Below are 23521 nucleotides of genomic sequence, written 5' to 3'. Positions count from 1 at the left end.
CTGTGTCAGAGACAAAACGCTTGAACTGTTGAAAATACAGCAATCTTTTTTTTATCCAAAAAAGGAAGGAAGGAAACACATGAAGACATTTTTAAAAAAATTGACACGTGGCTCATCACGGCATGCAAACCTACTTGCCGGGTTTCTTTTTCCTATTTTTTCCCTTTGCCTCTTCACATTCATCCACTCCTGTGTGACACACAGGTACATTTAGCACCCTCCACCCCATTTACCAGCACACCAATAACACACAGGTACAGTTGATTAAGCTTACCCAACTTTCTCCTTTGCTGCCTCCCAGGCAGTCTATTTATCCTCCTCACTATCTTTTTAAGTTTTATGTTTGCCCCCCTCTCAGAGAGTGAGAAAAATTGTTCCCTGAGAAAAGGATAATAATAATCTGTGGCACTGCACTTGAGTCAAATGTCCTGGAGTCATGAAGCAATTACAGGCTCTGACAGATGGGCCCTGCTGCAAGCACGCTTCTGCTCCGGTCACCGAGACGCCCAACAGACAAATGCAGAGGCATAACTACGTACACGCTCTCTCACTCATACTCCTGCAGCAGCACTGAGGGGTGTCAAGTCACAACATTCATTTAAACCAGTCATTTAAGTCACGGGGACTGATTTGCAGTATAAAGAGTACTGTGAACATTGAACAGTGACTGAGGGCAGATTATTTTATGTCTCTTTCGGGGCTCTGTGGTAGTACAGTATTGTACAGTTTTGTACCTAAAGTCATTACAGTGTTCATATAAAAATGATCAAGAGCACCCACATGGAGAAGAATGTTTCTAAACTTATTGTAGTTGTTGCTAATTATGAAATCATTAAGTAATTTCTGCTATCGTAGAGACATAAAACAATCTCCATATTTTAGCCATGCATAGGGGTGTTATAGTTTTTTCTTTAAAATCTTAATAGCTGCAGTGTTTTTTCTCATTTGTGCTGTAAAACACTTGACTGGAGCACGCGTGCTGCATTAAAATACAGTCAAGTGACATTTGTTTGGCACTTTTTTAAAATATATCATTCCTTCACAGTGCTAACAAATGTCGAAACAGCTGTTATAATTATTGACTTTTCCTGCCGTGGCACAAATTAGGTTCTCAGAGTGGCCGGCGACAGCTGAGGGATATACCGGACTGCTTGTAGACAGGATGGAGGTCAACATAGGGCCAGCTTGATATGGCACACCAGAGGCAGGTCTATTTGTAACATACACATGCACGTTCACGCTTGCTCACAAATACACACGTAGACACACACTGTCCCTCAGAGTCAGGTGGCCGGGCCGCTCACCTCGTCTAAGGGCCATAACAGGGCAAAAGCACGGGGGGGACGACAGGCACTTAGCATTTGATAATGTCAGCATCTGCTGTGTTTGTCACTCAGACAGCAGGTCATTGCTATTGAAGGCCTGGGTGAAACATGCAGGCGCGAGCCACACAACCCCACCTGCCTTTGATGTTTTGACAGAAAAGACAGAGAGAATATGATCCACATGGGTATAAATGCAGGGGAAAAGGCTTAAAAGCCTGCTTCACTCTGTTTTTCTTAAATTAATAAAGAAGTTGGTTTGTATTTTATTTTCGATTGGGATTGAAATGACCTTTTCTGTTTGCTCGTTTCTCTGTTCCTCAAGGACTTCTTATAAGCTAATTTGATTCCAGATAGTAAAAACTGCAATCGACAATTAAACATTGTTCAAATCCTCATGTATTTAAAACGTTGCAGTATTCCTCATACTCGGAAAGACAAAAATTAATCAGAGCAAAACTCAAATAAGGAACGAATTTATAGAATACAAACAGCTGTATGGCTTAAATGCGTATAACAGTAGATAATGTGTCTATTGCACTCCTATCTTCTCTGCTTTGATTTTACTTTTATTCAAAAGAAAGAGAGTAAGTCAGGCCTTTACTTAGCATATTAATGAGTTCATGTGACAACAGCCTATATACTATGGTTGCGTACATACTCCACTGCAGGAGTTTTTATAGAGGGATTTTAAAGGCGTTTATCCTGTCTTTTCAAAGGTCGGCTTCATCCACGTTTACTGCAGAAAAGAGAAATCGCTAGTATGAATTTATGTTCTTTAAAGTTAAGCCACTGAACTTGGTTTGATAGTTCTTCACTTCCTTTAACACACTTGTTTTTATAATTAATATATCTTTCATGTGCTCCTTTTTTTTTTTTTTTTAATCTGGAGCCAAATTTGGGAGAATTGTGTATATTAAAGTGGGTTAAAGGGTGGTAAATCTGTGCTAAAATTGGTACAAGCCTTATATATGATCCAGACACGGGCTGCAGCGGGGGGTCAGAATAGGTGAGAGTGTTAGATATGAATAGCTCTCCATGCAAACGACTCCCCGCCTCCCTCTTTCCCCTCCTCGCTTCATTTCTCTCACTGCGCTTCTGCCTATGTTCTGTTGCCTTTATTTGTTTGAAACAGTTGACAATTGGAATCAGCTGACAGGCCAGAGTTGACCCTGATCCTGCATTGTCACTTTTTGATGGTCTAATCTGGCTGCCATGCAGCCCAGCAAAGCATTTGGCAAGCATAGCAAACGTGAACAAAGAGGACAGAAATCAGAGAAAGGGAGGGGAGAACGGGGCAGCGGGGTTGATGTGGGGTGGGGATGTCGATAAGGGCACTAGCATAAAGGAAGGGTGGCCATAGTTAAACACACAAGGTTGTCAACTCGGAAGCTATATGTTACAGCAATAGGTTAGAGCCGGGTTGTGACAGCAGCAATAGCGGCCACAGTTCTGCCTTCTCAGCAACAATTTACCGCTCTTCCATTTTTTTTTTCCGTTTAGTTGTTTTATAATTATTATTATTTATTTTTAAACAGCCAGCAACCGTGGCAGGCTGCTGGTTCAATTCACCTTGCTTTCTTTCCCCACTTGAACTGTGCTGCAGCACTGGAAAAGATTATGGTATTAATGGTCCAACAGCTCTAGCATACCACTCGCTGCTCGCTGAAGTTGGTGCTAAGTTGCAGCTGGCTGAATTTCAAGGGCTGTAATGCAGCAAAATCACTCAATAATGAAAGGAAGCTCTGTTCATATGACACTCTCACAAGGCAGCTGCTCATAGCTGGTGTAGGTTGCTGTCAGAGCCTAAAACATGGTTGCAATCATTTTATGCCAAGTAATTGTCAAATGAATTGTTAACGTATCTTGGATGAGAGATTTTTATTGGCCAAGTCAGCCAGTTTGAGAAAGCAGAAACTTCCCTACAGCGAGTATTGCTGCAGTGAGACTGCCCAGAGACAGTATAGCTAATGTATGAGCCTCACCACTTAGATTAATTCACTCTTTTCCTGCCTCACTTTTACCTTTGTTTGCTGTTTTTCTTTTCACCATCTGACACAAAGCATAAACGTATCCTGTGACAGTGCTGCACATCAGTTTTCCAGAACGAGGGCTCGAACCTCACCAAGAATACATACTTCTTTACATTCCATAGCTATCATATGTTCATATGGGTACATAAAGAAGTATGTGCACCAAGGAGGTAATCTTAGATATGAAATTTTCTCACCTCTTTCCAAGGTCAGGAAGTTAGGAGCAGAACATTTTTCCTCACCGTTCTTTCTCTCCCAAGTATGGTAGTCTGCACTGTAAGGTGACTTTGAGTGTAAATTCAGTTCAACACTCAAGGCTTTCCTTTTGGTTGCCATGTAAGGCTGAACAGCCAGTCCCCCCGCCCCTGAACATAACAGAAGTTTTAGAGTCCATACCATAGTCGACTGTCCCAGTGACCCCTGCTGTCCTCCAGGCAACTGGGAGAAACCAGGAGGCTCAGAGGGAGGAATACAGCTTTTTTTTTCCTTTCTTTTTTTTAAGGCAGTCAAAAGGTGGCCTTTTTCTCTGTCCAGGAAAAATGTTGAGGAGGTAGATTTTAAGTGGTTGGAGGTTTAAAAAAAAAAAAAAAAAAAAAAAAAAAAAGCAGCAGCAGCAGAGTAGATAAGAGTTTTCTCCTTGGGGGGGGAAAAGGAAAAAAAAAGTGTTGTAAGGTGTGCTCGCTCTCGTATGACGATCATTTGCTGTGTCCTGGGAGCAGGGGTGCACCTATAAGCTGAGCGGTCCCGCTGACATACTAAACATATCACTTCTCTCCACCCACTAGACCCTCGCTTCCTCTCCTCCACACCATCATTTCGTTCTCTTATTACACCTCCCGCCCCGCTTTTGGTGTCCTTTCCCCCTTTAACCACCTCTCACGGACCGATATGTACCGTCCCCCCTCTCTCTCCTGTCCCTTGTCTCTCTGGTGTCAGCAACGTCCCCAGTGGCTAACTGGAGCGCTTGCTGATGTTTGAAAATGAGGGTGATCCAAGTTGAACAGGAAGCTATTGTGAGCAGGATTTGGGCTTTAGGCACAGAGGCAGGCCATAGGTCACATGAAGGCGCTAATGCCCACTCAGCACTTGTGGATTGGTCCTGGTCCCCCCCCCCCCCCCAGCACACGCACACGCACACACACACACGCACACACACACACACAGTCATCGCCACCTCTCTTTCTCCCTCCCTCTCTCTCTCTCTCCCCTCTCTCTGTTAATCATTCCCTTTACCACACATAGACTGTTCTTGCGTCCCCCTTTCCCTCTGATCAAACCTCACTTGTCTGTGTTTACAGTGGAACCAGCTGTTTTATTGCCGGGTGGACCAGATCAATAACCATTTGCATGGTGGTGAGAATTGTACAGCAAGTCTCTAATGAATCTTTGCCCCGGACCAGCACATTCCACAAGTCGACACTGCCTCCAACCACACTAAGCTAGCCGGCAGGCTGAATGCTGAGGCAGTGGATGCAACAAAAAATGGATTAGGGGAGAGCAGCTTAGGTGTGAATTTGGAGACTAAGGTGGCCAAGGAGGACTGAATAAATGGGAAACGTGGTGCAATGTTTTTGCAGTTGAAGCGTTTAGAATAGTAATGAGGGTAGGTGTAAGTGGAGGTGACTGTTGTTCTCAGCACGAAGATGGGGTTGGGCAGGTGGATGAGCCTGGTCCTAAAGGTGTGACGTCCTGCTTAGGAAATGTCACAGCTGCCCGAGAGAGAGTGAGAGGGAGTGAAATTCCTTCCTACACAGGGCACGGTGGAGGTTGGGGAGACGTGAACCAGCAAATTAGCCCAGTGGTTGTTGTGTCTGTTCTGGTTTTGGCGATAGCACTGCAGTATTGTGTGCCCTGCATGCCCTACCTAACCTACACCAATCTGCTTCAAAAAGAGAGAGAGAGGGGGAGAGAGAAGAAACTGGGTTACTACCCTAAGTGCTCTGGGTTCAGCCAGTGACACACATCTACTCAGCCAGCCATTGCTGCCCAATATCCCCTCCCACCATTCCCCCTCCTTCCTCCCACATCTGTGTTAATACACTTCTCACAGCTGTGTGCTGTCAATCCGCTTTTCCTCCTGTTCAGAACTCATGACCTGCCCGCTGTTCATTATTCTGATGCTTCGTCATTCCTCTGGTCACAATTCCACTCTTCCGCCACAGCCAGTCAACCTTGGTCTCAAAGAGTGCGACGCATCCTCAAACTTACCTCCTATCAATTAAGAAAGGCAGTGACCACCCCGCCCTCTGTTTAGTTAACAATTGGTATTAAAAAAGAAAAAACATCAAAAAACAAAAACAGGAACCAAAAAGACAACAAAAGACACTTCAAAAGTCCCAGCAATTTAGTATCCTTTAGTCATGAAGACAAAAAAAAAAAGGATCTTGGAAGGTGTCGGATGCAGAGGGCGAAGTGTGGATAAGGAAACGTCTCCACACCAATGCAGGTCTGAGTTAACGAGTCCGTCATTAGGTAGCGGCAGGGCTGCAACCATGAAGCCTAATGAGCCAAAGAGCTGTGCTGCTGCAGCATGTCCGGCCAGTGCCAGGAACACAAGAGAGGGAGAGAGAGCAAGACAAGGAAGGGAGGGAGGGAGGGAGAGAGAAAGAAAAAGATGAGAGAGATAGAGTGGAGAGTGTGGTGGGGGGGGAGAGGGAAAAAAAGGGCTAAAATCCATGTGGACCACAGCAACTCCCCAGCCCTGTTTCACCTCTTCCTGCATCCTCTTCCTCTCCGTACTTTTTCTTTTTACAAAGCTTTGATTTTTTTTCCTCCCTTTTTCTAATGACAAGAAGAACAAGAGAAGGAGAAGGGGAGGGAAAAAAGCCCAAAGGTGTTCTCTGGTTAAGTTCTGTCCCAGTGCTGCTGCTGCTGCTGCTGCTGCTGCTGCTGCAGAACAGCACAGTCCTCTCCCCCTTTCGACTACGCGTCTCACAGGCAAACCATGCGGTTAATAACTGATTGCATCCGAAGAAGAGAGCGCAAAGAGAGACAGGACGGGGGGAGACATCAAGGCCCGTCAGGGGTAAACTCCGTCCAAAAGCGATGGAAGAGCATATATTACCTGTCAGATCAGTTTCTTATCTGAGCCGCTCCTCCTCTCTTCCCCTTTCCTCTCTTCCTTCTTCCCGTAGTGAAGAGAGCCATAATGACCTAGAGAGCGCTCCAGCTGCTGCAGCCATCGTGTGTGCCGGGTGCACGCCTGACTCGCTGAATCAGCTTCTATGATTGGGGGGAGGAGGAGGGGTGTTGGCGGGGCGGGTTGAGTGCCAGAGTCAGGGAGGGGGGAGCAGCGGGCATACACACATGCACGCACATTCCCACACAAACACAAGTCATACCTTTAGAGGAGGAAGACGTAGAGCTGACATGAAGAGATGCTATTTGAGAGGAAGAAAAAAAAAGGGGAGAAGAGGGAGAAAAGGAGGGGTGGAGTGAAAAAAAAAACTGCAGCACTCTTCTCTCCATCATGTGCATTCTGAGGGGGAAGAGCTGGGAGGATGCCCTGATCGGTGGATGAGGCAGAAAGTGTACCAACCGTACTCCCACCCTGCCTTTTTCTTATTCCATCGACACAAGCGCAGCCCCAGAGCTTTATTCTGCTCCTAAAATGCGCTTTTATTATTCAGTGGAACTTTACACACAGCAGGTTAGATGAGGGGAGTTTGCTGAATGTTTGAAAGCGGAAATGGGATGGAGGTATTTACAAAAATAAATAAAAAATTGAAAGAAGAAGAAGAGCAGCAGGCTGTGTCTCTGCGGTAGAAGACAGCTGTACTTTTAATAGTTGCTTGTGATCCATGCAAGTTCGATTAGCATTGTCGGAGACGAGAGGTGGAGGATGTTGCAATATCACAGCGTATACATTCCAGTGCATTGCAAGGGTCACCTTTGTGTGGCGAGTGGATCAAATTGAGATGCTGCTGCAGTTAGGAGGAAGGACACACTGGCAGCAAGTTGGGGGCAAGGGGCCAACTGACCAGTGGCTCCACGTCGTGGAGGGCTACGCTAAACGGTTAGCACTTTGTGGGAAGAGAAGCATTCGAAACATGTCTTGGCCCCGTTTTGCCGGGCTGCTCCTGTGTCTTGTCTCACCACCTCCCTGACCATATTTAGTCAAGCAGTGCAAAAAATAGTTCCCGCTCCACTCCACTCCACTCTTCTCTCCTCTCCACTCTCTCCATATCCCCCCCTCAGCAACTGTTGGCTGCAGGCTCCGGGAAGCCTCCCCTCCAGCTCCCAGCCTATCGATTCCACGGGCCTGAAGGGAGAGAGAGGTGCGTTAGTCCAGCTAGCCCCTGCTACCATTTGCTGCGCTATTTTTAGTAGCTCCAAATAAAGTGGTCTCCCGTGCTTCCACTTTTGTATTCTTGAAACCTTCCCCTTCCCCTGCTTTACATCCTTACCACCACTGCCTCCTCTGATACCACCCCCTCACTTCCCTGTGTCCTTTTGACCCACCCACACTCTTTATCATTTTTTCTCTTTTTTTCTTTTTTTAAATAGATGTAGAGCAAGCTGACTATGGTTGAGCGTCTGTCTTCTCACCGCTATACTTAGAATAACTGCAAAATTCGGAGGAGTAAGGCTGACTGTGTAGCGCAGAGATTAGACAACAGGAAATATCGTTGTTTATCTATTTATATATTTATATGTAACATTCCTGGCAGTGCAGGAAGACAAGTGGAACCCTTACCTCTGAGGCTCTGAAAAGTTTGTGCTGCTTTCTTTCTTTCCTTCTTTTTTTTTTTTTTTTTGAGCTCTCATTAATTTTCAAGTGTCTTTTTCAAGCTTTCCCGAGGCGCGACCACAGAAGAATCTATTTAATTAGTTGGTCTCATCATGGTGCACATCTATACTGTACGAAAGCACCGTCCTCAGTGCCCTCGCTCTTTTTACTCTCTGTTCTTCTCTGTTTTAAACTTCCAGATTCTAGCCTCCCACTGGTACCTCCACGAGTCCTATTACTCTCCTCGCCTGCATTTTAACAGCAAAAAACCGAATGTTAAGAAAGCTAATGTTTTTGCATTTCATTGTCTTCTCATGAGGTGGAAAAATTTCACGCAGTTTGCTAGTCCTTTATTTGATAAGCTTTTTAAGAAGCTCAGTCCCTTAGTTACATCTCAGACCCTTTTCATTGTGGAGATTATTCTGCATAGATTTAAGTGTGTAGTGTAAGTAATGTATTGGCACTGCAAATGATAGCTTTTCAATTAAAAGAAATGACCATTTTGCTGGCTAAAATGGATTTCAAGCTCAGAACTTGACCATACACGGCCAATCAAGGCTGGGAATTGCAGCTAGATAAATGACTGTCCCACAGTCTCTCTGTTTGCAAACCACTTCAAATTGAATAAATGGTAATTTCAGCCTTTTTATGTACTCTGTTTAAATTTACACACAGTTAATGCACTTACCGTTCATGCACGTCTGGGCTTGTGTTTTTATTCTCTCCCCTAAGTTGGTTAAGGTTTTTGTGGCTTCCAACAAACTCCGCTGAGGATGCCCTTGTGTGTTATGTGTATCCCCCTCCTTTGGGTCTCCTCTCTGCCTGTTCCAGCTACCCAACCCACCAGTTTAATCTCAATTACATCCCGACATCCCTCCTGCCCCGAAACTCTGCGGCATGGCTTATATCTTCCCTCCATGATGAATAGCACAGGGCTGAATGTTTAGCTGAGCAGTTAATCGATCAATAAGAAAAGGGTCTACTAATGGATGTGCTTTGTTTCACTGGATGAAGGGGTGGGTGCGTTTGTTCTCTTCATGATTACCGGTTAGGACATATCTCCACTTTAAAAAAAAAAAAACTTCAGCACATGTGTTAAACAAATGCAACATTTGATTACATCTGATAAGACATTTGCACAAAGAATAAGTAAAATATTTTAATGTTTTTCTGTGTTTCTTCTATAAATTAATCTTTTTAAATGGTACAAAAATAAAGGTGTGAACTTTATATTTTTTATATATATATATTTTTTTCTTCCTTTAAAAAAAAGTGATATTAAAGTACAACAACAATGTTAGGTCAAGTATATCGTTATAGCGCAGTACTGGTAAAAACACAAGGCCTCATGAAAGCCTCAGTTCACTTCAGTTCACTACAGCAGTCATCGGAAAATCCTTTAAACTATGAAGTAAAGAACCTAAAATATTAGAGAGAACCTCAGTAATCAATTGGTCCTCTATGAGCAAGTACTTGGCGTTTGTGGGAACGAAGAACTTGCTTTTAATAGGAAGAGATGTTTGACAGAACCGGGCTAAGCCGTCTGCAGAGACCGCTTGAGGGTGAAGAGAAAGAGAAGAGAAAATAGGCGAGCATGGAAAAGTATGAAAAGGCCCCCAGCTGCCTGAGCCTGTAGCAGCATAACTCAGGGATAGTTGAGGGCCATGGTGGGATGATGATTTAGCACAACTGGCAAAGTAAGACCTGCAGTTAACTCGTTAATTCCTAGTCTGTCACATTTAATACATGAGTATTTGCCAGTTTTTGAGACTTCTGCATCATCAGTGTGATATGCCCTACCCTCCCAAAAGAAAACTCTAAATAAATAGTAAAATATATTTTCAAGCAATAAATTGCAAAAACAAAAAAGTCTGCGTGTTGCAAATATGATACAAATTAAAACTCATATATGCAAATTCTTTTTTTTTTTTTTTACTTGTCAGTTCAATAAACACTCCATTTTCAATTTTCTGGCAATTTTATTATAGTTCAGATTTCAAAGGTTTGAGAATTTTTGACTGGACTTTTATGTTGACATTATTCTACATTCTTGCTTGTTAGGTGAGATGCAATGCAAAAACAAAATAATCAATGTCCCATTCTTTTAATCGTCTTTGACGACTGTCAGGCAAACATTTTTCTTTTAAATTCAGTATTAGCGTCACTAGAGCGAATCAGTTATTTTCCTGAAGAGGAAGTTGCAGTGACCTGTTGTCATTTTGAATTTGTGCATTTATTTCTCAGCCCTGTAACATACTGGCAACCTGTCCAGGGTATATCCTGCCTTTTGCCCCATGACAGCTGGGATAGGCACCAGTACTTCACAATCCTGAATTGGATAAGCAGAAGAAAATTGTGGATGGATGGATGCTTCTTTCCAGTTGGTGTTAGGAAGAGCTTTTGCACCTAGTGGGATTCCAGCTTCACAGGGTATATCACAAAGTGTTTGTAATGTACTGTTAGGAAGAGGGGATTTGCATGGTTGCTGGTTGTTTAGCATTCCTTTACAACGAGGGGATTTGTAAAAGTGTCCCCCCCCCCCACATAGCAACAGCATTGATTGCACTGACTACAGACATGCTTGCAAAACTGCTGTGTGTACGATTGTAGGTTTTGTATGTAAAACTTTATATTCAGCAGTGTATTCAGCAGTGTATTCAGCAGTGTATTCCAAAATTTACTGCAAGCATCTGTGACCATTACTTACAAGAAAAATAGCCTTTTGCAGTAGGACGAGTCTTTTTCACATGGTTGTGGAATAAATGTCTCTTAATAAGCGTTATGTCTTTTAGGTTTGTTCTTATGATGGTCAGTCCCTACGAGAGCTCATTTATCAGTTTACCTAAGTGAGAGGCAGGTTTCCTCTTGGATTGGGAAGTTTTGCACTGGGAATTCTGGTTTGTTTTGATGGTGTAACATCTGTTTTTTCGCTGAGCTTCAAGCTGGCCTGGAAGTTTTTGTTCAGTCTTTCAGTATATCTTAATTTCACCTTTCTGTGTACCTTCCCACCAGAGAACATCATATAGGGATTAAAGGTGCTTTTAATAAGTTCAGTTTGTGCTTTTTAAGTACATCTTCATGCTCATTTTCCATGAGCCTGGGCCTTCCCTGTGGTTATGTCTATATTAAGCTGTCCAAATACAGGATGATTTGCATCCACATTAGTGTTTTCACAGAGGCATAAATCTCCATGAAAGTGACAGCGACAGCCGTGTCCAGAGGAATTACGTTTTTGGGTTGTCCATTCGTCTCTTTCTCAGGTATGCAAAAAATCTTTGCCAATTTCATACAAAGTTGGCTTTGGCTTCACGTGTCCTGTAAATCCTCCCTCTCCCTCACCTCTACCCTAATTCCCTAATTGTCCTGCGTTTATTGTTCTCATTTGGTACTATTGCCCCCCAAAAAAGGTCACGCTACAACGACCATAGGACACGCAGCGGCATCATAACAGAAAACATTGACGGTATCTTTTGAAATTTGGAAAAAATTTGGCTGGGAAATAACCTGAGAGAACATTTTGGAGGAGATTCAAGACTTTCTTCATCAGTCCACTCTGGCACTCATCCCCTGATCGTTACTGGACTTATTTTAAGTCATTACTATGTGAGGGTTCTGTTTAGCGTATCCACACTGTTACACTGCACTGGCCCTTTCCAGATTTACACCCTCTGGGGATGTCTTTGTGAAAGCTCAGTTTTCAGGTGGATAAAAATACTGATTTAGTTTAGAGAAAGCGGTTAAACAGAGTAAAGATGTTTACGATTTTAACCATCTTAATTTCGACGTACTTCACCATCAGCACCTCTCTTCTCCCTCCTCCCACAGCTCCCCGCTTTTGTATCCTGTCCCCCCACACCCGCCTGCCTCCTTTTCCCTTTACACAGTGCATCATTTGAAGAGGTGAGGCTGTTGAGCGCTTGGAGGAATAAAAGTGATTTATGAATAGGGCCAACCTACCTGGGTGCTGGAGGGGGAAGCCAGTGGCAGTCAGCTTCTCTGATCCAGTAGCCCATTGTTCCCTTCAGCCTCACTGCAGGGGAAGTTCCTCTGCCTCTCTGATATTTTACCGTGGCTTACTGGTGCCACATTTTTTTTTTTTTTAACCAATAAGTGACTCACAAACTCCACAGATACCGTCGCACAAATGCCTGTGATCCACGGCCATTTTCTCATCCTCAATTTATAGCTTATGATCTTCTTCTTTTTTTCTTTCTTTTTATTTTATAGAAGGAAGGCTGCAAACAACCCATGCACTCTGCATAGGTTTTATTGTTGTGCTTGCCCTAACCTAACAACAATTTGACTTTCTGATTTTAAAGATTGTTTTTATCCTGACTCAAGAGAGCTTCTATAGACACAAAGATGATTTAGCGTTTGAGAACAGTGTGAAAACTTTGTCACAAACTTTGCAGACTGTCATGAACGTCATATAATTTGGTCAAAATTAGTGATCTTCCTCAGACACAGTGACGCATCTGTTAGTCTTTTCAGTTTTATCTGCCGTTTGCCATGTTCAATCCAATGTACACAGTAATATTAGATCATTCCTGCTTGTGGGATGTTGGTGGAAATGAACCTATTTCCAGGTGGGTAGCTACAGTTCATTAAAAGATAAATCAAGACTGCGATATTTCAACATAAACCTAGAAATCCACACCATGCACACTGTGCACCTTGATTTAAGCTGCTGCTCCTGTATTTTGTAATTATTTAGGCCTTTGTTTTATTTTATTCCCCTGGTTGTTCATTTAGGCTCTGCATTGTGTCGCTGTATCCTCTTCAATAGTTAAGTCACTGGAGTGAGAAACCATCAAAGATGTAGTGCAGTGACTGGTTCATGCAGCGAGCCTGGGTACCACTTTGCTGCAGCATGCACTGTGAGTTACTTGAAAAGTCCCTCAATTGTCCACCTCTCTATGAGCTGGGACCACTCCAACAGATCAGCCAGAGGACACGCTGATACAAGCCCCAATCCCCCTATGACCAATCAGAACGCCCACACTTCCTCCTAGGGTTGGGCCAACAGTGGCTCTGAGCCAATAGATAAGCTCAGCCATGCTGTAATGCTCTGTCTGTCCTGTGGCATGCTGAAACATTGAGTCCTGGCTGCTATGTTGCTATAGCACATGCAGGGAGAGGGAGGGTTGGGGGTAGCGGAGGGAGGGAGGCATGGATGGATGGATAGAGGGGGAAGAGAAGAAATGAGGGATGGAAGGAGTGAGGGAGAGGTACAGCCCATACGGAAGGGACTCAAGGACATAAAGAGCTTTTGGGAAAGTGACTATAGCATGCAAAGAGAAATGCTTGCATTGTGAAGCCATTGTACTAACTGATGGCATTTTTTCCCCTTTTTGCCCACTTGTCAAACCTAGAAAGAGCAGGATTTATTTGTGGCACTTTAAGTGCCTCAGCAATGCAGGTAATAAATATGACATAGCAAGGTGATATACTTTCACAGCGCAGCTGTCAGACATCTTTAATATTGTCTCCACCACTTAAAAAACTAGTGTAGTTTATCTATTTATTTGATGTATTGGAATAAGTTTTAGAATTTATTTGTGCATTAGATGACACTTTAACACCAGTGTTTCACATTGGTTTGTGTTTTTAGGAAACATTGAGCTTTGCTGCTTGTTTCGTAGTTTAGTGAACGCATGTAAAACATTGCTGTGACAGTTCAATATTGCTAAATACAGTTTCACGCCACACAAAACTGAAGAAAATTTGCTGGTATGTAACATTTTATGCAGCTAGTTACTTGCTGTCAGGTATTTCTTCAGTCAGTTCTACTTTATACATATATATCCATGCGTTTTGTTTTGTTTGTTTTTTTTACACAAAAACTTTTAAGTCAAATTTCATAAAACTTGGTAGAGAGGTGAAGCATCAGCAAAGTAAACTGATATAAAATTTTTGATGCAGCTCCTAATTGCCCTTTTTTACTGTTTAATAGGGCATTGGGTTAATTTATGTTAATATCTTCCTGCCCTCAGATAACTGAGTGAGGTTTTCAGAGAGCCAGAGTTATACAGATAACCAAATATTTTGAATTTCTTACATTTTGTCATTTATCAAAATTCTACTAGTATCATACAGTGAATATCATTATCATCATCCTAGATTGTGGTTGGGAATGTCACAAGAGTATTTTTTAGGATTCAAATTCATATCCCTGAGACAGTACTGAGTATCAGTCTCTGAGAGAGATGTAATTATTATGTGTGGTTAAATGTGCTTTGTCTTTGTTTAGCTTTCTATGTCCAGTTAAGGTATACATTTTATTTTTTTTTGTTTTTTGTGGGTATTCGTAATCTTAATGTACTCTGAGGGACACATTCAGGTCAGTGTTCAGATCAAAACGAAGCTTAGCTGTTGAATAATGCAGGCCATGTTACCTTGGTAACCCGTATGGACACCGAAGTCAATGGCTCCATGTAAATGCAGCACGACAGGTCAGAGAGGATAAGAAGTTCTGTTAGTTTATGTCTCCTGGTGTGTTTGTGCATGTGGCTGTGTGGATACTCGCGTGATGCTTGCATGCTCAAGAAAATTGGCTTTCATTTTGTGGAGGAAAAAAAAAACATTATTGGGATTAGGCAGAGTAGCCTATGTGGAAAATTGCTGTGGAAAACCTTCATTGCAGTATCTGTGCAATGAATCATGAGTCTGGATCTATGGGGAATCTGTTGACTGTTTCCGTGCTGTATGTGTGTAATGTACAGTACATTGATATAAGCTCTATTTCCCCTCCATTAACAAGTTGGCTGTTAGACATTTTCTGTGCTGCTGTGGAACATATGGCCTGTTGTCTCAGTGCTTAGGGAAGGCAGTAGCTGATACAATGTCCTTTGATCCCCATTATTTTCCACTGCAAACAATAGATTGTAATTACCAAACTCCTCCTTCAGCCACAGCGTCGTCTTCTGCTTATGTGACTATAAGTAAAAATGCCGAAGAAGTCAGACTCATCTGCTGCAGCACTGCAGTTTGTTTGTGTCACTTTGGATCTGCTCTGCCAATTACTGTGGTAGAAAAATTGATGGTGCGTTGTCATCATTTTGCCATCATGCTTGAGGGGGGATGCTGTCAGGTTTCCACTAATACAGCTTAAACCATAGAGAAATGAGTGTTTCAGGGGAAATGTGGGGCTTATGTATTTGTGACATGGTTGTAGGCATGAAAAGGTGGGAGGTGGGGTCGGGAGTAAGGAGTGATTTAAGGTGTTAGATTTTCCCTGAGCCTGTAGATCATAGGGGCCTCTCAGACTGTCCTCCCATACAGTGACAGTGGCCGGCTGATGAGTGGCTGTCGATCGAAGGACTTGCAGAGTGGCCGAATTCTCCACCGCTCTGCAGAACTCGTAGCCAGTCACTCGTTTCTATTTACTGCTTTGAGCGTGTATCTGGAAAGGCTTGTAGTTAATTTTACCAAGCAGGAGTATGTCTAGTTTTGGTTCTAAAATAAGTGTGAAATAAGCTTTATGATTAAAGCATGACCAGTATCTCAGTCACAGCAAAATAATTGTTAATCGGGAATGAAACACTGGCCTCACAGACTGTGCAGTGTAGATGTTGCTGAGTGAAAGAGCTTTAGCCTAAACATTTGAGAAGCATTCAAACGGCAGTGATGTGGTGGCATGACACAGAAAGGGAAGGGCCCTTGGCAACCACTGACCAGATCCCAGATGGGGCTCCAATCAACCTGCAAGCCTGTGTGATGATTGAGGCCTAACACAAGCAAGAGAAAGTTGTTGCTTTCAAGGTTTATTATACTTCTATGTCAATATAACCAACTATGTTAGCGATGCACCAATATATTGTCCAAATATCAGCATTGACTGTTATACTTGTTTAAAACATATGTACCATCCTGGATTTCCATATTCACTAAATCCTTTAAAAAAATACAATCACTTTACTAAAAGTAGAGAAGCCAGTAAACCAAATGAAATAAAAATATTAGAGTATATTAGACTATTTACTGTGGAAAATATTGAGGACGATGCACCATCCTATCCTACATGTAGTAAAACAGGCCCAAAAACATGATACTAACACCATGCTTTTCATAGATGGTATAAGATTCTTCTGGTGCAGTGCAGTGGTATTATCATTCCCAAATCTGTTTTAGGATTGAAAATGTAATGGTTTATACATTCGCTTAAAAACTGAAAGATCCCTGGTTCAATCTCAGGAGAAGACACAAATCCCTCTGGGGTTGCTCAAAGAAGGGCAAAATTCTGCCAAATTAAACATGTGGCGCTTCCTGGTGTGGCGACCCCTTGTGAATAAGGGAGCAGCTGAAAGTAGCTTCTGTTTTAAACAGAATTATAGATCCAATGACATGTCAAAGGGTTTGGTTATTGAATCCTCATCGTCGAGTCCTTTCTTCACCATATTGCACCCTACTTGTGACTTTTTCTACAGACCCAAGTTTGAGGGGTCAGGGTGACATCATTTCCATTTTATAGACTTTTAACAAGCCACTTCTAATATTTTCACCAGTCATTCATCCCTTTGCAGAATCGGGCTATTTGTAAAATTACATAAGGCACAGAAAAGTTAGAGAAACATATTTAATTCTTCTTCTTTTTTTTTTTTTTACCATTATGCATACTGTGCGATTTGTTTTAGCTATTCTGATGTTTCTCCAAGTGCTAACATTTATGGATGCATTCTCTCTCACTTTTTACTTGAGGGTTTTTGCTTTATCACAGGCAGGATTAAAGTAAACATATAATTACATTATTTCTGCAAAATTCCCTCCACGTCCAAAAATTAGTGGGTTGGGGGTTCTTCCATATGATTTGCCAGTCACTCTTTTATATTTCAATATTGAGTTCTTTTTCCCAGCTTCCCTTTATAGATGCGGTTGAATTTTTAGTATTCATTAACAATCCATAATAAAATCATGGTCTAATTCTCATTGCACTTCCCTTATATGCTTTATTCATTTAAATGATATAATTTGCTTCCATTGAGGGCTATCACAGGAAGTCATGCTTACCAAGATCATATTTTTCCTTCATATTTTGGACAAGTTATGGCTCCAAGTTGTTTTCCAGAATATTCCAATTTATTTCTTTGTTTTACTAACGCATGGTTTTAGTAACATTTACATTTGTGTCATTTTTTTCACATTAAGTGGAATTAATTAATCTTTTTTTAAACCTTTCAGTGGGTTAATATACATTTTTTTTTCTCCCTGCTGTCAAAATACTTGCACTAGTCCCGGTCTATCCAAGCCTATAAGGGGGAAAAGTGGTGTTCAATAATTATATAGATGTTTTATAAGTAATGATGTTATTGAGCCATTCTCTGGTAAGTGTAAGTATGATTTAGATGTCTCTTTAGTCTAATATAATCTGCATGTCCTTGCTCCGTCTTTTATGTCATTCTTCCCTTGTTAAGTAAAAGGATGTGTATTATGACTATTATGGCTTGTGCAGCAATGAAAATGAGGCTTTTTCAAGGTGCTGAGGAGAATGAAGTGCAAAGGAAGAGGAGCATGGGAAAATAATTGGGTCATCTCGAACCAATGGGATATTAACGCGCCATTGGGCTTCTCTGACTGTCTTGCTGTCCCTTTTTTTTTTTTTCTTCCTTTTTCATGACTTGCCATGAATCAGGGCACTCCGTATCACCAGGTGATTTACGGCTAATTAAAGCTAAGCCTTTATAGACCACACCTACTGCCCAAATGGACAGAAAACTGAATTGGAGATGTTTCAAAATGCATCTCTTGTCTCCTGGACAACCTTCAAGGCAGCGGCAATACTATAGCGATAATCAAAACATCAGAGAAATGCACCCCTTTCCTTCCTGGTTTATGCAAATAGTCCGTAATAAAAGCATGCTCACTCAGGGGCCTCAGGTAGAGGCAGGCAGGGGAAGGTCACATTGTGGGGAAAATTATTCTCTTCACGGCATGGTAATGAAAGCTTTTTTTATCGAGCGGAGCCAGTTAGGTTCTTGTCCCCAGCTCTCTGCTGCACTGCTGGTCTGGACGCTACTTGTGTTTATTTACTCTGTCCACAGCAGGATGGCACATACCTGTGGGATGGTCATGACAAAGTGAACTTGTAACTAATTGCATCTAGGGGTGTGGCAGTGCCCGCGATGAACTCTGAGGGTTATATTTGCATTAAGAATATCAGCTACTTGAATTACTGTAATTGAAGTTGTGCACATATGTGCACACACACAAGGCATTAGAAGCATGCAGCATACCAGTCAAGCAGTCTCCTTCAGTAAGCATGTTTTAACATCACTGAAGCGGTTTTATGACTCTTCCCCCTACCAGCTGCTGGTGAGTTGGGGGATCGAGCCTCACACATGATGAAGAGCACCTCCCTGCTCGCAGTGGGAAGGGGAGAAGTGGGTTTTCCATTTCAGCGGTAGTGTGCTGCAGCTGTGAATGATTTGTCAGGTAGTGGGTCCACTATTTCAAAGGACCTGAATATATTGATCCAGTCCTCAATGAGCTGACACCTCATGTATCGTCTGAACTTGCCTCTTCTGGAAAGGCTATTCCAAGAAGGACCTGGGAGGGGGAAAGAATCCTACTGTAAGGTAGAAAGGAATGCTACCAGTTCAGCTCTGTTGAGGCGGTTTAAAAAAGGCTGGGCAAATAACATTTTTTTTTTGACAAAATACAGTGAGCCAAAGGTTTGCTTATCAGCTTTTTCCAAACGCTTTACAGCTGTATTACATGGTCTTGATTGGCAGGTGCAGTTTGCTCCGTTGTCATACAATCCATTAAATTTCCTTTACCTGATATGGATAAAAACAGATCTATTTGTGTCCCTGAAACTGTTGGAAGCTTTGCAGAAGAAGAGTTTTTGCTGGGATTTTATTTTAAGGCCAAGAATTACCTTTGATACAGAAGCTTTGGTGAAGGTACTGGGTTTTTGCAGCCATATTCTTTGGATCTGTACATTTCAACCATATAAACACTGTAAGATTTGCGAGACTGATCATTTTCATTAATGGCTGCATAAAGCAATTTTATTTTCTTGAAGCAGGTGGCACCTTTTGGTGACTCATTTCCGATGCAGAATTGGGATCTTTTTCTTGGGCTCGAAGCCTTATTTAACGGGTAACGGTATGCCAAACACGTCTCCCACATCAGAGTAACCATATGTTTGTGCGCAGCCATTAATCTTAGACTGGATGTTGACTGTTCCTGTTCTGCCCTGTCCTACCCACGTTATTGTCCCCTGACTCTCACTTCCTGTTGTAATAACGGCTACTGACCACCACACAGATGGCTGTCAGCCAGGCGAGGGCAGCAGAAGGGCCCTGTCGACCCTCACACTCACAACAGCAATTGCGAGCACACACACTGTCTTACATGCAATGACAAATGCCAACACACACAAAGCTGAGGGCATCAGAGTCACAGTCAATGACAAATAGCAGCCAAAGACAACAAGACCCAGTGTGGCGTTCCTGAGGGGCTCTTTGAGATCTCTCACAGGGTGACCCAGTTTCATGACGTACCCCCTTATCCCCTATATGCTAGCATACCCTTTTCCATATTCACCCTAGCATTATTTTATAAGGTTCAGTCATCAGTTATCTCAATTATGTGAATGTTAGCTCCCAGGTCAAGTCATTCTTCTGCTCAGTAAAACCTCTGCAGCCTGGGCTGGTCAGAATCGCTCTTTTCTCCTCTTTTCTTCCTCTCAACGTCCGACCTCATCAGCTAACACGCAGTTTCTCCTATACTCCCCTCAGTCGCAGCTAACACCACTCACCCCAGAGATAAAAACACAACTTAAATTTATTTCTCAGTTCTTAATTCAGTCTTTTTTTCTGCTTTTACAGCAAATAGCTTAACTGCATTGCAGCAGTGCTAGTATGGGGCATTAATATTAATGTCTGCCCATTTCACCCAGCGTGGCAGGGGAGCCTGTCAATCTAGACTTATATTGGAGGGGCTCCTTACGCCAGCGAACACCTGCCTCAGTGCCCAAGCGCCTGATTCGGACGCTAGAAGGCGCCACTGTGCCCTTGTATTAAAGCCGGTGTGCGTTCATTGGCCGGTTTTTCCATAGATGGTGGATATTTCCAGCCAATCCAGATGTGCGAATGTTCTGCCAGTAGGAGTGAGAAAATTGGTAAGAACGGGGGCTTCATGTGGGACAGTTTTGCCCTTGATTCTGGTGGGAACTTGTGGTTTAAAAAAATGCAACGTGTCCCTATGTAGCCAATTCTTCACCAAGGCTAAACGAGTGTTGTTTTGAACCACTGAGAACAAGTTTTGTGTTGCAGCTTCAGGCGATAACCTTATGTGGCAAAATCTTTTCTTGAATGATTTGCTTGTTTAAGCCTCAACTCCTACCCAGCGGGTGGGCCACGGATGAAATTCCTCAGAAGTCCCCTATGAGATGTAAAATCTACAGTATGTAAGCAAATACGTCTTTGTAACAAAGGGGACACGTTATGAATGTGAGATTAGGCAGAATGGGTGCGGTTGCTATCACATTTAAGCAGTGCTCCTCTGCATTAAGTGGTTGAAGATGGCTGCAAGCAATGCAGGTGTGTGTGTGTGTGTGTGTGTGGGTCTGTGCAATGAGAGGGAGAGAGAGAGAGAGTGAGCAAAAGAGCAAGGGAGACTGGGATCAGTGTGCTGCGCTGTTCATCACTGCAGCAGTACGCCAGCCCTGAATCTCTGTCCGTACAGAGGTGCTGACTGCCTGCCCCGTGCCTCTCTGCTTTCCTCAAGAGGGTGTGCTGATGATGCTCTCTTTCATTATTCCAGTGGGAGGGAGGCGAGCTATAGGTTTAGCAAAAAAACACCCGCAGAGAGCCAGCCATCCTGTTCCCATTTAGACCAAAAGCTTGCTAGATTATCGTTTTATTTCGAACAGTTGAGCATTTTCACTGACCAGTGTCGACCGTGGCCTTTCCTGCCCTGTGCCCAAACCCACTGCCTCATTTTACTGTTTGAGATCCTGCTTATCTTAAGCACCCCAGTGCACGCTGGTCAGTTGTATCAAAGAGCCAGAGCCGAACTGGCAGTTTCTTTTTTGTCGCATTTTAAAGATATGCCCTGCATGCGTATTCAGGGTTAAACAAGGTCAGAAGTGTTCCCCCCAGCACTGCTGCTGCTGCCTTAATGGTGCCTGAAGGTACACTGTGTACCTATCTACAGAGAAGATACAAGAAGAGTTCAGGGATGTGCTTTTCTAAATGTTGTTTTATATTTCTTTGTATGTGAACAAAGTGAGTTGATGCACTGTTTGCACATTAAAAGCGGGAATGTGTCTCATTTGAGCGTTTAGTATTTCTGTCTTCTGTATGCCCATGGGCTAGAGCAGGAACGAAGTTAGGGTCAAGAACAGAGAGATAATGAATGAGGTGAAATACATATTTAAGTAAAACTGCCATACTGTGAATTCTGCTTTGTTTAATTGGAAGAAGGCCACTAAGACATTTAATTACAACACTGTTAATTACAACTTTTTAAGTAAAATCTACATATTTTGACTTCAGCGTAGATTTCCATTCTCTGACTTTAATGTTCTCCTGCCTTTGTAGTTAATAAACAATGGAAATATGTATGTGCCGTTCTGTCTTTCTTTAATGACACTGTCGGCCTTTCTTTCTTTTTTTCTTTTCATCCCTACTCTGACACTGTGACTCCTCTCATACATTTGCCTTTGCAGCCACATGTCTATGTGGCACACATCCTCTAAATGACCTTCAGTGACACTGAACCGGTTCTTGTCGACACACGGGACCACTTCTGTTTAACAGCTCTGTTTAAACAATAGATGTTTCTCCCTTCCCACCTTGTCGGTTTCTTCCCCAGGAGGAGACCTGAGTGAATGCAGCTAAATCTTGATTACCAAGTTGCCTTCCAATGATATGCGCTTTTGCGCATCATCAAGGGAAAAGTGACCGCCCTTTTTAAATCAAGAGTCTGTAGGGGGGACGGACACTCTCAGATAAGACGCAGCACTTGCACTGCTCAAAGCTTGATGTAAATAACACTGTGCTTGGTAAAGCAACTCCTCCCTAAGTTGATTTAGTATTCTTGTCGCCATGTGTGAAAATGGGATATGCCCTGCTGCAAAAAGAAAAGCTGTGTATTGGAGTGTGCTGTGTATAAGTGGCACAGTCGCTGTGACGTGTACGGCACAGTGACTGAGAGTCATAGATAGGTTTTTGATTACATCAGAAAATTTATAGCAAAATAACTTGATTGTCCTGACTTTTTGAAGGATTTTTTGTCTTCTCATGCACCAAAGCCCAGAATCTAGCAAAGCACTGACTTCTCTCCCTCCCTTGCCTTCCTCCTCCTCCTCCTCTGTGCAGTGCCATGCGTGTGCTGTTATCCAAACTGCCGAGGCCTTGGATCGTAGACGAGAAGAAGGATGACGGTTATACTGCACTGCACCTGGCTGCCCTCAACAACCACGTGGAGGTGGCTGAGCTTTTGGTGCACCAGGTAGCAACATTTGAATGCATGCTTAATCACTTAACCTGGCAGCTATTTCTGTAATACATACTTTATAACAGCATGTCTACAGAGGCACCATTATCACTTTAAAAGCGCAGCAGAAGCATGCTCCCTGTGTATCTACCTAGCAGATGTTGGGGAGTGTTTGACGCCAATGCTGTAGTTCCATGAAAATTTCAGAAAGTAGATTTGAGTCTTGAATCTATCCTGCCTCCGTAGACCGCTGAAGTGCAGTCTACGGCATGGGGATTTCTGTTTTGTCAGACCCTTGTGAGACGTGTGAATGAAAAACGCATTTAAACAGTCATCTGTGTAAAGCATAATACAAAAAATTTACATTTCACAATTATCCCAAAGCACTGAAGCAACCTGCACTCTTAGCTTTACCTGCCTACAGACCATTAAAGCAGCTTTCACTGCACTCCCCTGCAGCCTGCAAGCTGTAGACCAGTTGAAGCTCCTATACATGCCTCTTTTTTTCTTTTTTTTATTGAATCCATACACTTCGCTGGTCCTCCAGGAGTATTCTTTAGTGCTGCTGGGCCATCATATCCTCCTCCTCCTGCAATCATAAGTTCATGCTCTTTTTTTTTTTTCTTTTCCTCACCGAGATTGCAGGTTTAGCTCCTTGGAGACTAACTCGCACACGGGTTTACAGCAAAAGTCACCTGATCAAGCAGGAACTGGGTTAATGAGGATATGGTGCAAGGCAGTAACATTGCTGCAACATTCCAGTGCATGAGTGTTCGCAGTGCAAGCTACCTTTCAGCAGGGACAGCTTTTTCCTCCCCAAGTTCCTGCATTGGGCTTGTTCGCAGTGATGGCTCAGCTTTCTATTCAAAAACTGCACCACAGTACAAGGTGCACTGCAGTTTCCCAGCCAGCAAGCCAGCCAGTCAGCCAGTCTTATTACTTTGGGATTTCACACGCTGCCTGATCACAATACTTATCTTCCCTCCACATCTCCT

The 23521-nt window shown here is 42.9% G+C and overlaps 1 protein-coding gene across 7 annotated transcripts in view; it reads left to right on the top strand.

Moving 5' to 3' along the window:
- The window catches only part of mib1 (MIB E3 ubiquitin protein ligase 1), a 60905-nt gene that overhangs the window by 25985 nt on the left and 11399 nt on the right, over window positions 1-23521 (top strand). For all 7 annotated transcript variants that reach the window (XM_040019360.1, XM_040019395.1, XM_040019378.1 and 4 more), the window contains one exon: window positions 22409-22541. In XM_040019360.1, coding sequence (XP_039875294.1) covers window positions 22409-22541 — 133 coding nt within the window. The remainder of the gene's footprint in view (window positions 1-22408; window positions 22542-23521) is intronic.

Source organism: Simochromis diagramma, unplaced genomic scaffold (assembly GCF_900408965.1).
Source record: "Simochromis diagramma unplaced genomic scaffold, fSimDia1.1 OVJJ01000205.1, whole genome shotgun sequence".
NCBI lineage: Eukaryota > Metazoa > Chordata > Actinopteri > Cichliformes > Cichlidae > Simochromis > Simochromis diagramma.
Note: the sequence above shows the minus strand (reverse complement) of the source record. Positions and strands in the feature narration are given on the sequence as shown.